General features: G+C 50.5%; 1 protein-coding gene across 2 annotated transcripts in view; it reads left to right on the top strand.

Moving 5' to 3' along the window:
* GRAP2 (GRB2 related adaptor protein 2) overlaps positions 1-7,290 on the top strand; it is a gene marked incomplete at both ends in the record, with an annotated part of 60,566 nt that extends 53,276 nt beyond the window's left edge. The window contains 4 exons of one of the 2 annotated variants that reach the window (XM_079937454.1): positions 2,993-3,188; positions 5,030-5,221; positions 6,354-6,476; positions 7,111-7,290. In XM_079937454.1, the coding sequence (XP_079793580.1) occupies positions 2,993-3,188; positions 5,030-5,221; positions 6,354-6,476; positions 7,111-7,290 (691 nt within the window). The remainder of the gene's footprint in view (positions 1-2,992; positions 3,189-5,029; positions 5,222-6,353; positions 6,477-7,110) is intronic. The other variant, XM_079937455.1, reaches the window with a different exon arrangement.
* Between the last annotated feature and the right edge of the window lie 3,902 nt (positions 7,291-11,192).

Here is an 11,192-nt window from a genome sequence, read left to right as displayed (position 1 = left end):
CACATCTGTAGTTGTAAGTGGCTGCACGAAACCGAAAGGCTACCTCCACGCCCCGTAATGCAGCAAAACTGACAGGAACAGAGCAGAGCCCAGGAGTCCTGGGCTGGGGGGACCGTGACAGCAAAGTCTCGTTAATGTGCAGCACCCCCGGGAGGAAGTGACTCCCTTTAACACGACACAGCCCCACACGCAGAAGCCCCAAGTCTGAACACACAGCATGTGGTCAGCGTGTTGGGGATCTCAAGTCACACATCAGACTTGATGACCACATGTGAAAGTGCAAGAATTATGGTGACAGCAGTACAGGGGTTGCGCGACAACCTGTAACGGGGAAACCTCACTGTCAAGTTACCTGACCAGAAGCGCTGTCTGGATTCCGCAATATAATCTGAAAGGCGTGCAGCTTTAAGTTCATAAATCCGATCTCGGGTAATAAACGGAGGCCACTTTACTATTTAGAAAGAAAATGTCCTGTAAGGAATAAGTAGGAAGGACTTAAAAATAATGGGTCAACCATTTGTATGCATTTGTGCCCCCAACGTGCTCAATAGCTTGGTCTCCTAAGCATTGCCCTTGCAGGCTGACTTAAACTCTTCATTTCCCTTAACTAAAGCTTCCTTTTTCACATCTTGGGTGATGGTAAATTTTAGCTCAGGCCAGTATTGATGTATCACAAATTCTAAACTTGTTAGGTCTTAATTAATGAGATTTTGCTCTATTAATAAATCTTGCAAGTCAACCCTATTTCTTAAGGGCCACAATTTGAGGCAAGACCAAGCAAATTGTTCGACTGAAAGGCGTTTCTTGGTGCCTTTGGTTTGCGTGACGTTGCTGAGTCTGGCTTTTTCAGTGAGGAATTAGGGTTTCTACTTCCTTGATTAAATTGAATTCTACAAAAAATGATCAGCCTTGATGCCTGCTACAGTCTTCCCCTGCCGTTGAGGCCATGCAGCTTCTCGTGATGCTGATTATTACTGTAATCAGTATTACCTCTTCTGCAGAAATGTAGTATAATGTATTCCAAAGCAGAATCATTTTTATTTATTTATACGTCTGCTTTCTGTCATGGGCACAGATAATTAAGAGCTAATTGTAGTTCTATCACTTAGCAGTTGTTAGGGGTCTGAAATACTAGACTTTAGAGTCTGGAGTCCTGAATTACACCCTTTCTCTGCCCCTCTCGGAACTCGAGACAGTGGTCCAGCCACTCTCTCTCGAGCACCCAGAGGACCCACTACAGCCCTGACATCCATCCTCTCAGCACATGGGAGTGAAAGGGTTAATGTTTCTCATTCTGAGTTCTTTGACTAAGAGGTGGTGGATGAATAATTGTTTCACAAGCATATTTCCTCCTCCTCACCCCGATGTGGGGAGTGATGGCTGTGAGTTGAGCCATGTGGTGTTGTTGCCCTGAAGAAAGCATATGTGAGTGACCACAGCCAAAAGGGGAAGAGCAAGCAATGATTGCCAAAGTGTTGGCTACGACCCCCAAGGTGGTTAAGCAGAGGTCACTGCATGGGTTCACCTGGCTATGAGCAGAGACCCACACAAAAGATGAGAAGAAAGATCAGAATTCCTGTCTCCTGGCTTCCCTGGTGGCACAGTGGTTAAGAATCTGCCTGCCAGTGCAGGGGACACAGGTCGAGCCCTGGTCCGGGAAGATCCCACATGCCGCGGAGCAACTAAGCCCGTGCGCCACAACTACTGAGCCTGTGCTCTAGAGCCCGTGAGCCACAACTACTGAGGCCTGCAGGCTTAGAACCTGTGCTCTGCAACAAGAGAAGCCACGGCAATGAGAAGCCCACACACCGCAACGAAGAGTAGCCCCCGCTTGCTGCAACTAGAGAGAGTCTGCACTCAGCAACAAAAACCCAATGCAGCCAAAAATAAATAAATTAATTAATTAAATAAGTAAATTTTTAAAAAAGAATTCCTGTCCCCTCTGAACACGGACCACGAAATCCATCCCTAAGAACGAGGTATCTTTACTCTGCAACATGCTTTAAGTTTGTGACCTTTCTTCTGCCGTCAGGCAACTGGTATCATTAATGCCAGTTTATTTTTAGACATAAATATGTATCCATTTGACAAAAAAAAACACTTGACATCCCAACAAGGATGACTTGGTGATGGAAAAAGGCTGGAGCTATTAGTAAAGGCCCAGTCCCCTCTTTCCAATGAATAAAATCCAATTTCTCCATCCCTGGTACAAGCATGCTCCACCACTTGTGAGTCCAGCTGGTGTCAAAGGTGCGGATCTAAAAGAAGTTAGCATGAAAAAATGACAGTAATAAAAAACACGTGTGCATGGTGTGACAGGCCCAGCTCATTAGACTGGAATCAGAGACCCCGGGTCCTTGTCTCAGCTCTGCCACTCACTCACAGTGACCTTGACAAGGCCCCTCCACCTCTTTGAGGCTCAGCACATTTTTTCCCAAAAGCTCAAAATACTTTGTAACCTTATTTATGCAAAACAAGACCAAGAGATACCCATTATGTAGAGAACAAAGCGTGGCAGATTTCTCAGGGTAGTTTATGGGCTTAAAGGAGCTGGTTCAAACTATTTTCTGTTAACAGACAGGTAATGAGGGCTTGAAAAACTCCTCTCCTCTGAATCTTGGCAGAGTCCTTAGCCTGGTAAGTTCTTAGGTGTTGCCATGTTTCAAATAAACATTGTAAAAAAAAAGTCCTTGATCTTGTAGTCTTTAAAGCACTGGGAACATTTTTTTCTTATAAAAGGTCAGTTCCAGTGTCAGAAGAAAGATTACCTTCTCCTCATGTTAAAAAAAAAAAAAAAAAAAAAATCCCCTCTAGCTCAGCCTGTGTCCGGAGCCGTCCCTCCCACAGATCTCCCCCCCGGAGTTTGCCTGGGCCAGCCCACCTGCCCAGGAATGGGCCAGCCACCCATACCTCTGCTCCCTGCCCAAACAGAACCCCAGCATCCCTGGATACAGTCAGCCCTGGAGGCAAGGACATGGTCACCATGTAATAGACAATTTGGATTTGCCTTGATCCCTAGGCATGAGGGTGATGTTCAGCACTTCAAAGTCATGAAAGACAACAAGGGTAATTACTTCCTGTGGACAGAGAAGTTTCCATCCCTCAACAAGCTGGTGGACTACTACAGGACGACTTCCATCTCCAAACAGAAGCAGATCTTTCTGAGGGATAGGACCCGGGAGGAACAGGTATGCTGCAGGTCCCCATTGGCCCCAGTCCAGAGATTCTGGGCAGCTCGGGTCCTACACGAACCACCAAGACCATGCATCTGATGGGGAGGTCCCTGTGTATTCTGAAAGGCAGAGATCTCAGTTTAAATCCTGGCTTAGCACTTCCTAGGTATGTGACTTTGGAAAGTTCTCTAATCCTCAGTTTCCTCATCCATTAAAATTGAGATAATAGTGACAGCTACCTCATAGGATGGTGTGAAGGTTAGAGAAGATCATGTAGCCCCACTCCTTGCATCATTCCTAATCACGCCACAGGCACTCGGTACACGTGGGCTCTTATTACGTTCTTATTTTGTTATTCACAGATGTTACTATGTCACAGTTTTCAGCCTAGCTCAGGAGCCGCCCAAGGATGAAGGTGTGGGGAGGATGGGGGGGCACTATACATGGGGATATTAGAGCCTAGAGTCCAGGACTAATGCAGCAGGTAGAGCTTTGTGGCCGAATTTGGGGATGGGGGAGGGTAGAAGCAGGGGGCACTGGAGGAGAAAACTGGAGGTGGGATTCTTGCTCTTGGAACAGTTTGGGATATGAAGTATTGTTTTAAAGAAGATGCATCCGACAGACCTGGCTTTCTTTAAAACCTGATTTCATTGCAAGAGAAGAAAACTTTCTGAGTATCGGTTTTTCTCATCCATAGAATGGAGAGACTATAATGCCTCCCTCATTGGGCTGTTGTGAGGATAAATGAGACATCATTACAGGCCTTGCCACAGGGTCTGGTCCATAGTCGGCACTAAGGAAATGTTAACTAGCCTCCATAAGTAAATTCACACACACACAATCTATGCAACATGTTTCAAAGGAAATAACATGGTTATAGGAGATGGGTATTACAGAAACAAGCATTGACTAAAAGAGCTGAAATCCCAGCGACAGGTTATTTGAAAAGACATTGAGACTTTCAAAGCAACATGTGCTTCAGGGAAGTAAAGAAAACCATCCCTTGCAAGTAATGGGTTGATTTTAAGCCTGAGAAGTTACAATCAAAGGAGGAAAGAGTGTTCCCAAATGCAGAGAGAAATTTAGAAAGATAAGCAAAGGTTAAACCCCCACCTTGTAAATTCTTTTAACCAGGAAATGGACAGAGGTATTCATTTATTAGGATGTGCACACACAGGTGAAAGAGGAAACATAAAAATGCATTAAACTGGATTTAATGAGCTCATTTTGCAAAGTGCTTAGCGCAGTGCCTGGCATATACTAAGCCAAGGGCCCTGTGTAATTGTTTGTTAGATAAAGATAGCAAGGAATTGTCTCTGAGTCACGAGGTTGTGGTAGCATTCAGGAGAAAGATCTTGTTTCTTCCCAACGTGCCCAGCAGCAGGCCTGGTTTCCATGGTGCTGCAAGAGCGTTGCTGTTTGGGTCTCCATCATCAGGCTATAAATGACAGTTCAAAATCATGCAAAGTCAATAGCAGAGCTTATCTGGAGGGTAGGGTGTCCAGCAGTGTGGCAACATGCGATAAGGAGGGGTGGCGCTGTGTCGGTAAAATGGGACATTTAAGCATGATTACACAGAGAAAAACAAGCCCACCAGGAAGGGGCTAGTTGGGTACCACGTGGAAAGTCTGTGAACCGGAGACCCAAACTCCCCAAACTGGGAGAATCTGAGAATGCAGCGGCCGCTTTGAAAACGTAATGGTCTGAACCATTGATTCTCCTTAAGCTGCCCTCACCCCCTCAGCTGTTTCTTGGAGCTGGCATGAGCTAAGTCTGGGAACAGCTGCCAGAAGAGTGGGGTAGGACCAGGAGATGCGTGAGGAGGATGGATCCGCATCACCTCTGTTCTCTCCCAGGGTCAGCGGGGCAACAGCCTGGACCGGAGGTCCCAGGGAGGTCCGCCCCTGAGTGGGACTGCGGGAGAAGAAATCCGGCCTTCGATGAACCGGAAGCTATCGGATCACCCCCCGCCCCCTCCCTCGCAGTATCCCCCCGCACCACTGCCACCACAGCAGCGGTACCTGCAGCAGCAGCAGCCTTTTCATCAGGTATCTGGAAAGAATGCAGTGGGGCACAGTGAGCTGGGGAGAAGGATCTGCTCTCCCCTCCAGGCTTCAGTCACTTTGTCCCCACTGCCACTCAGTGTATGAAAACTCCCCACGGTGCTGGAAACAACCAAAGCAAATAAATGCTGGGGACCTGTTTTGGGTCCAGGACTGTCGGGTGGGGAGGAACGTCCCAGTCCAGGCCAGGCCCCATCAGCTCTCACTGGGCCTATACAGAAGATCCTGGGCCCCCAGGTGGCAGAAATATGGAAACCGCTCTTGGTGAAGAAGTCTCTGTGAATTAAATGGCTCCCTGCTTGAAAACACACACACACTCTCTCTCTCACCCTGAGGACACAGTGAACAATTGTTTCATTTTCCTATCGGCACAATTCCAAATCTTTTCGTGCCCTTTAACCCATCTGGCTGTCAAGATCTACAAGAAAAACTGATTAACACCAGAAATGGATCCTTGCTTATTTATTTATCTATCCCCCGCCTTGTTCCAGATGGGATTTTACGTGGCTTGCCCAGAGTGAGAACACAGCCAGATAACATCACCCCTGAAGTCCGCAGCAGGGCATACGAAGTCCTCTGTGAGCTGCCCCTGTCCGTCTCCCCAGCACCATCCCCTGCTACCGCGCCACGTGAACATACCTCTGGCAACGCTGCACTACCTTTAGTTCCCAGAATTTTTCACTGCGTTTTCTCTCATGCCTTTGAGGCTTTTTATATGCTGTTCCCCCTGCCTGAAATGCCCTCTCTTAGTCAGTTCTACTCCTCTTTAAGCTGGAGTTCAAGCATCATCTGCTCCCTGATCACCCAGGCCAAGTTATTCAGTCTTCTCTATGCTCACTCATCACTTAAATATGTGTGGTTCCCCCTCTAAACCGATGTTCCATGAAGACAGGGGCCTCCTCTTTCCAGCTACGTATCCTCATGCTTAAGACAGTACTAGACCCATGGTAGGTGCCAGATAAATATTCCTTGGTTGAATGAATGAAAGCTGGCATCATCTTCACAATGTAAGGTCTGCACTGGCTGTGTCCATGTCATCAGAGCAAGGTGCTGGGGGAGCCTGTGCGGGATGCTTCCGGCGATGTGGTCATCGCTGTTCCGTCACATCTGTTTCTAGGAACGCCGTGGAGGCAGCCTGGACATAAACGACGGGCACTGTGGCATGGGCAACAGCAGCGAAATGAATGCCGCCCTCATGCAACGGAGACACACAGACCCCGTGCAACTCCAAGCAGCCGGGGTATGTGAACTTCCCTCTCTGGGCTCAGCGGAGGAGGCCAAGGGGCCAAGCAGAGAAACGGTTGGTCCTCCGCGAGAGACCGGGAGAGACCAGTCTCTCTCCACGAGAGACTGTGTGTCAAACTGCACACAGAGGTGGTGGGAACCCAGCGAGTGACGGTGGGGCAGGAGTTCCCCGTAGAGCTGATCCCAGCTGGCGCCATCCAGCCTGCTGTTCTCAGTTTGGCTGTCGGGCCTTGCCCGACCCTCACATTTCCTGACTGCAATTCTAGCAGAGGGAGATCCGTTGCGCTGGCATCGAGGGCTGTGAGTCTGGGCACACTGCGTTCTGTTTGTCACTCGAAGAAAATAAAAAGAACACCTATTCATGTAGAGAGAGTAGTTCTCAAGGATCCTCTTGGAGCCTTGGAGAGTGACATCTCAGTTGCTCAGAGCTGTGCATCCGGGTCTGCTTTCAGTTGCAGTGGGGTTTGAAATGTCTCTGGAGAGCCATCCGTCAGCCTTCAGGGCAGGCAGCTCACAGAGAGCTTTGTCTTGGTACCAGGGCCCGCAGATCCTCCTCCGTGTGCCCGTGGCTCAGAAGGCAGCTCTGCCGGCCCAGCTCAGCAGGGCCTCTCTGTGCTTTCCCCCAGCAGCGAGTGCGGTGGGCCCGGGCGCTGTACGACTTCGAGGCTCTCGAAGATGATGAGCTGGGATTCCACTGCGGAGAGGTGGTTGAGGTCCTGGACAGCTCCAACCCATCCTGGTGGACTGGCCGCCTGCACAACAAGCTGGGCCTCTTCCCTGCCAACTACGTGGCACCCATGACCCGGTGAGGCCCTTCTGGAGGGCTCGGAAGCTTTGGTCTGAAGCTGCCTGCAAGTGATGGAACAAGGAAGAAACTCTGGAAGTACACACACATATATATACGCGTGTATATGTACATATGCACACACGTATATATGCCTGCGTATCTACACACTTATAATAGTAATTTATTGGCAAGTTCGTTGGTTACTTAGTTGATATGAAAGGAGCTCAGGTGGAGAATTCTATTCATACTTATCTTTCTGCTCCCCTCAGCGGGTGTGCAGAAGGCAGGGGGGGCGCTGGGAAGTGGGAGGCAGGGAAATGACACCGACATGCCTCCTGCCCTTAGGCCGGCACAGCTTCCTCCTCGTCTTGGGAATTCTGACTGAGAGGACCTAAGCGGGATCCACACCTGGTGCTGGACGCAGAAAAGCAGGGTGGGGTTGGACTTGGCGGGGCATGTCCTCCTTTACCTGCATGTCTGGCTCCCCGCCCCCTCGAGGGTGTGCGGGGCTGCTGCCCCCCTCTCCCCACGGGGTGGGCACTGCTGGGTGGTGGACGAAGGCGCCGCTCTGAGCTGGGAGCGGGAGGGGATGGGAGGGGAGGGCTGGAGCAGGGGGCGTCCCGGGGCCTGGGCAAGACTAGTCCCCTGGCAGATGCTCACCTGAGACCTTCCTCTCCCTCAAGCGAACGTTCCCCAACGAATTCTCTTCCGTGTGGCTGCGGTGGAGAAATGGAGGCCCTGTGAGAACCGAGGAGGGGTTTTTCACAAATCCCCCACTGGCTTACTTGGGTGTAACATCTGTTTCCCCAGCAACCAAGAACGCAGCATCCTAGACTCTGTAAAGCGCCCGGAGAAGCCCCGGCTGAGAATGGCAGATTTCAGAGCCACTGTTTTATGGTTACAGGGGTGTCTCTTCAGGGCTCTATTTGTTTTCCCTCTTGGTTTCCTGTGTTTTGAAGATGCTTTGCCCAGCAACACAGAGAGAAGCCCACTCCTCAAGAGCACTGTTTAGCGACTGGTCAATTGACTGATTGGCCATGACCCTGGGTGGCAGCTGGCTTGGAGAGAGCTTCCTGTTCCCTCCGACTGTTGGGCCACCGCTGGCGCCTCCCCGCCCCACAAGCTGCACCTGGGAAGGAACCCCACGGCCACTGTCTCTCCTTCACCTCAAAATAGACTCGTGTCTCCCAGGGCTCAGCCTGGGCGCGGGAAGCACAGATCAGCCTGCCTGGGGAGCAGGGACACTGGAGAAGGAAGCTCAGTGTCATAGGGGAGCCAGAACAAACGTGTCCGCCCCGAGGGCGTATAGGAGGGGTGGTGGGCGGGTATACGGAGACCAGAAGGAAAGGGCTCAGGCGGAAGTGCTGGTGAAGGAGCTCCGGGGTGGGTGGGGACCTGTTGCTTCCTCTTCTTCCCAGCCCTTCCTTCTCTGAGGAGGGACGGGGCAGCCATCAACCAAGGTGACGTAGGAAGAAAGGGTTTCTGACTCAGAAGTAACTGTCAGTGTAACGTAGGCTATGGCCTGTTGGCTCTGAAATCTGCCATTCTCTGATCCCCATGTCGCCTTTAGAGAAAAAGAGAAAAAGAAAAGACTCTGTGGTGGGTCTTGGGAGGGAAGAGAAAATAGCCTGAGAGGCAGGGGGAGTCCAGCGAGTGAGGAGGGGTCTCTGGAAGTGAAAGCGCAGGAGGTAGAAGGGAACAGAGACATTTCAAAAGATCCAGGAGCAGCGTGAGAGGTTGAAGGGAGGAAGAGGGACAGGAGGTGAAGTGGGACAGGTGAGGAAGACACTGGAGTGACAAGTTGGGGGCAGATGAGGCACGGGCAGGAGGGACAGAGGCTGGTGGGCAGGACGAACCTGGACAGAGGAGACACTGCAGGAACCAAGGCAAAAGAACAAAGGCCAAGGAGCCCGGATAAGCTGTTTCGGTGCTGGGTGATGTGAACAGGTTACAGTAAATAAAAGCCAAAGTAATGTTTGATTTTACAGTATTTACAAACCGTATGCTTTCAGCGGTCCACGAACTTGGTCCATTTGTCTGATTCTGTGGGAGGACCAGCCCCAGGGAAGACAGAGGGAAACGACTGGGTTCTGGCCTGGGTTTTGTGCCTTGAAACACTCCTCAAGAAAGCAGTAATAAAACAAGTGCCTTTGTTCTGCTGGGCTGGGTCTGGGTCTGTGTCACACGCCTCTCTGGAGGAGGGTGGGGGTCACTGGCCTGGAGAAGCTGACCACGCAGTGTGGGCAAAGCTCGCAGAGCCCCTGGATCTGGACTTTCTGTTCCACCAGAGCTTTTAATTGAGGTGCTCAAACAGCCTCGTCCCTGCTCATCTGGAGGCTCAATCCAGAAGGAACTGAGAGTCATCCTAATCACCCGCAGTGAACAAGGGCCCTCGGGGACCAGACTAAGAGGACAAGGACCGCGCTGTCCGCACTGTCGGGGCAGGGGAGGCTGACCCTCCTTGGCCTCTGGTGCTGCCCAGGGGAAGTTGCCCTCCACCCAAGGGGATTTCAGCACCAGGGGCGGGTCCCCCCAGGGCCTCTCACAACCACACAACCAGGAAACAACACATGGTCTCTGAATTCGGTTGAATGAATCACTCTGCGTGACTTGGGGGCCACCTGGAACTTCCAGAGAAAATCTGGTTCCTGTTGGACCATTTCGGTCTCCCTAACCGCTTGCTGAGGCTCGCAGCATTTCAACTATCTTGTACCTGCCACTGCCCACCCACTTTTAGATGGCCCTAGGGTGACCTGAGGCAGCGCTTTTCTCGAAATGAACCTGTCTGTGAATTGCCTGGGGAGTGTGTTCAAATGCGGAGTCTGGTTCAGTCCTGCAAGCCTGTCAAGCTCTGAGGCGTTGTCGCTGGGTCCACAGACCACACTTGAGTAGCAAGTGCAAAGAACTTGGCAGTGAGCTAACTGTCTACGAAACTCTAATTGAATCTCTCTTCTAGGGGTATTTAGGCGTTTTTCTCTGTTGCTAACAAGTAAGTCACTTTGGCCGTGGGATAGACAGGCATGATTCAGAGCTGTCATAACATCATTTGCGTCTGGCAGCCCAGACTTCTTATTTTAGCATCTTCATCTCCATCTCAAATCAAGAAACTTTAGGGCAAGAGGCATTCGGATGAAATACAGACAGGGATTTCCTAACAGTAATTATTGTAAACACGAGCAAAGGTTACAGAAGTGGTGAAAGCTTTCTCAGGAAACCCTTAAACTCCCATCAGCTGTGATCCTGCTTGGAGGCTATGGGGGGGGGGGGAATAGCCCTGTGACGTCATCAGATCTCGGGTAACATAAAGCAAAACAGGCCACGTGTGGGACAGACTGGCGTGCTCAAAATATTTGCTGTTTGCTTTGTCTAAAGTTGGCCTGTCTATACCAAGGCAAGAACCTAAGAAAAGCCGGTCATCTCAATTCTTCTCTTAAATACTCCTTAGACTCCTCCATTTCTTTCTATAACCACAGCCATGCCACCATCATCTCTCCCTTAGCAGCTGAATTCCCCTCCACCCTTTTCTTCCTGCACGCCCTCTTGTCCCCAATCCATTCTCCACACATTCTCCAATGTGAATCTGAAGGCACCACTCCCCTGCCCACTGCACTTAGGTTTAAAATCCAAAGTCCTAATGTGGCCCTGTGAGGTGTGGCCCCTCCCTCCCTCCCCAGCCTCCTCTGCTTCCTCTCTCCTCCTTGCTTTCATGCCCCTGACCCACTGGCCTTCTTTCAGTCTCCAGATGACAAAGGATTTGTCCCCATACCTTTCACACCTGCTGTTCCCTCTACCTGGAATGCACATCCCTGCTCTTCACCTGGTTCACTCCTATACATCTCCAGGTCTTGGTTTAAATATCACTTTCTCAGATTGTCCTTTCCTGACCTCTAATCTAAAATAATCCTTCCCAGGATTTCCCTGGTG

This window comes from Stenella coeruleoalba (assembly GCF_951394435.1).
Source record: "Stenella coeruleoalba genome assembly, chromosome: 11".
Lineage (NCBI taxonomy): Eukaryota > Metazoa > Chordata > Mammalia > Artiodactyla > Delphinidae > Stenella > Stenella coeruleoalba.
This window is presented reverse-complemented; position numbering and strand designations above follow the sequence as displayed.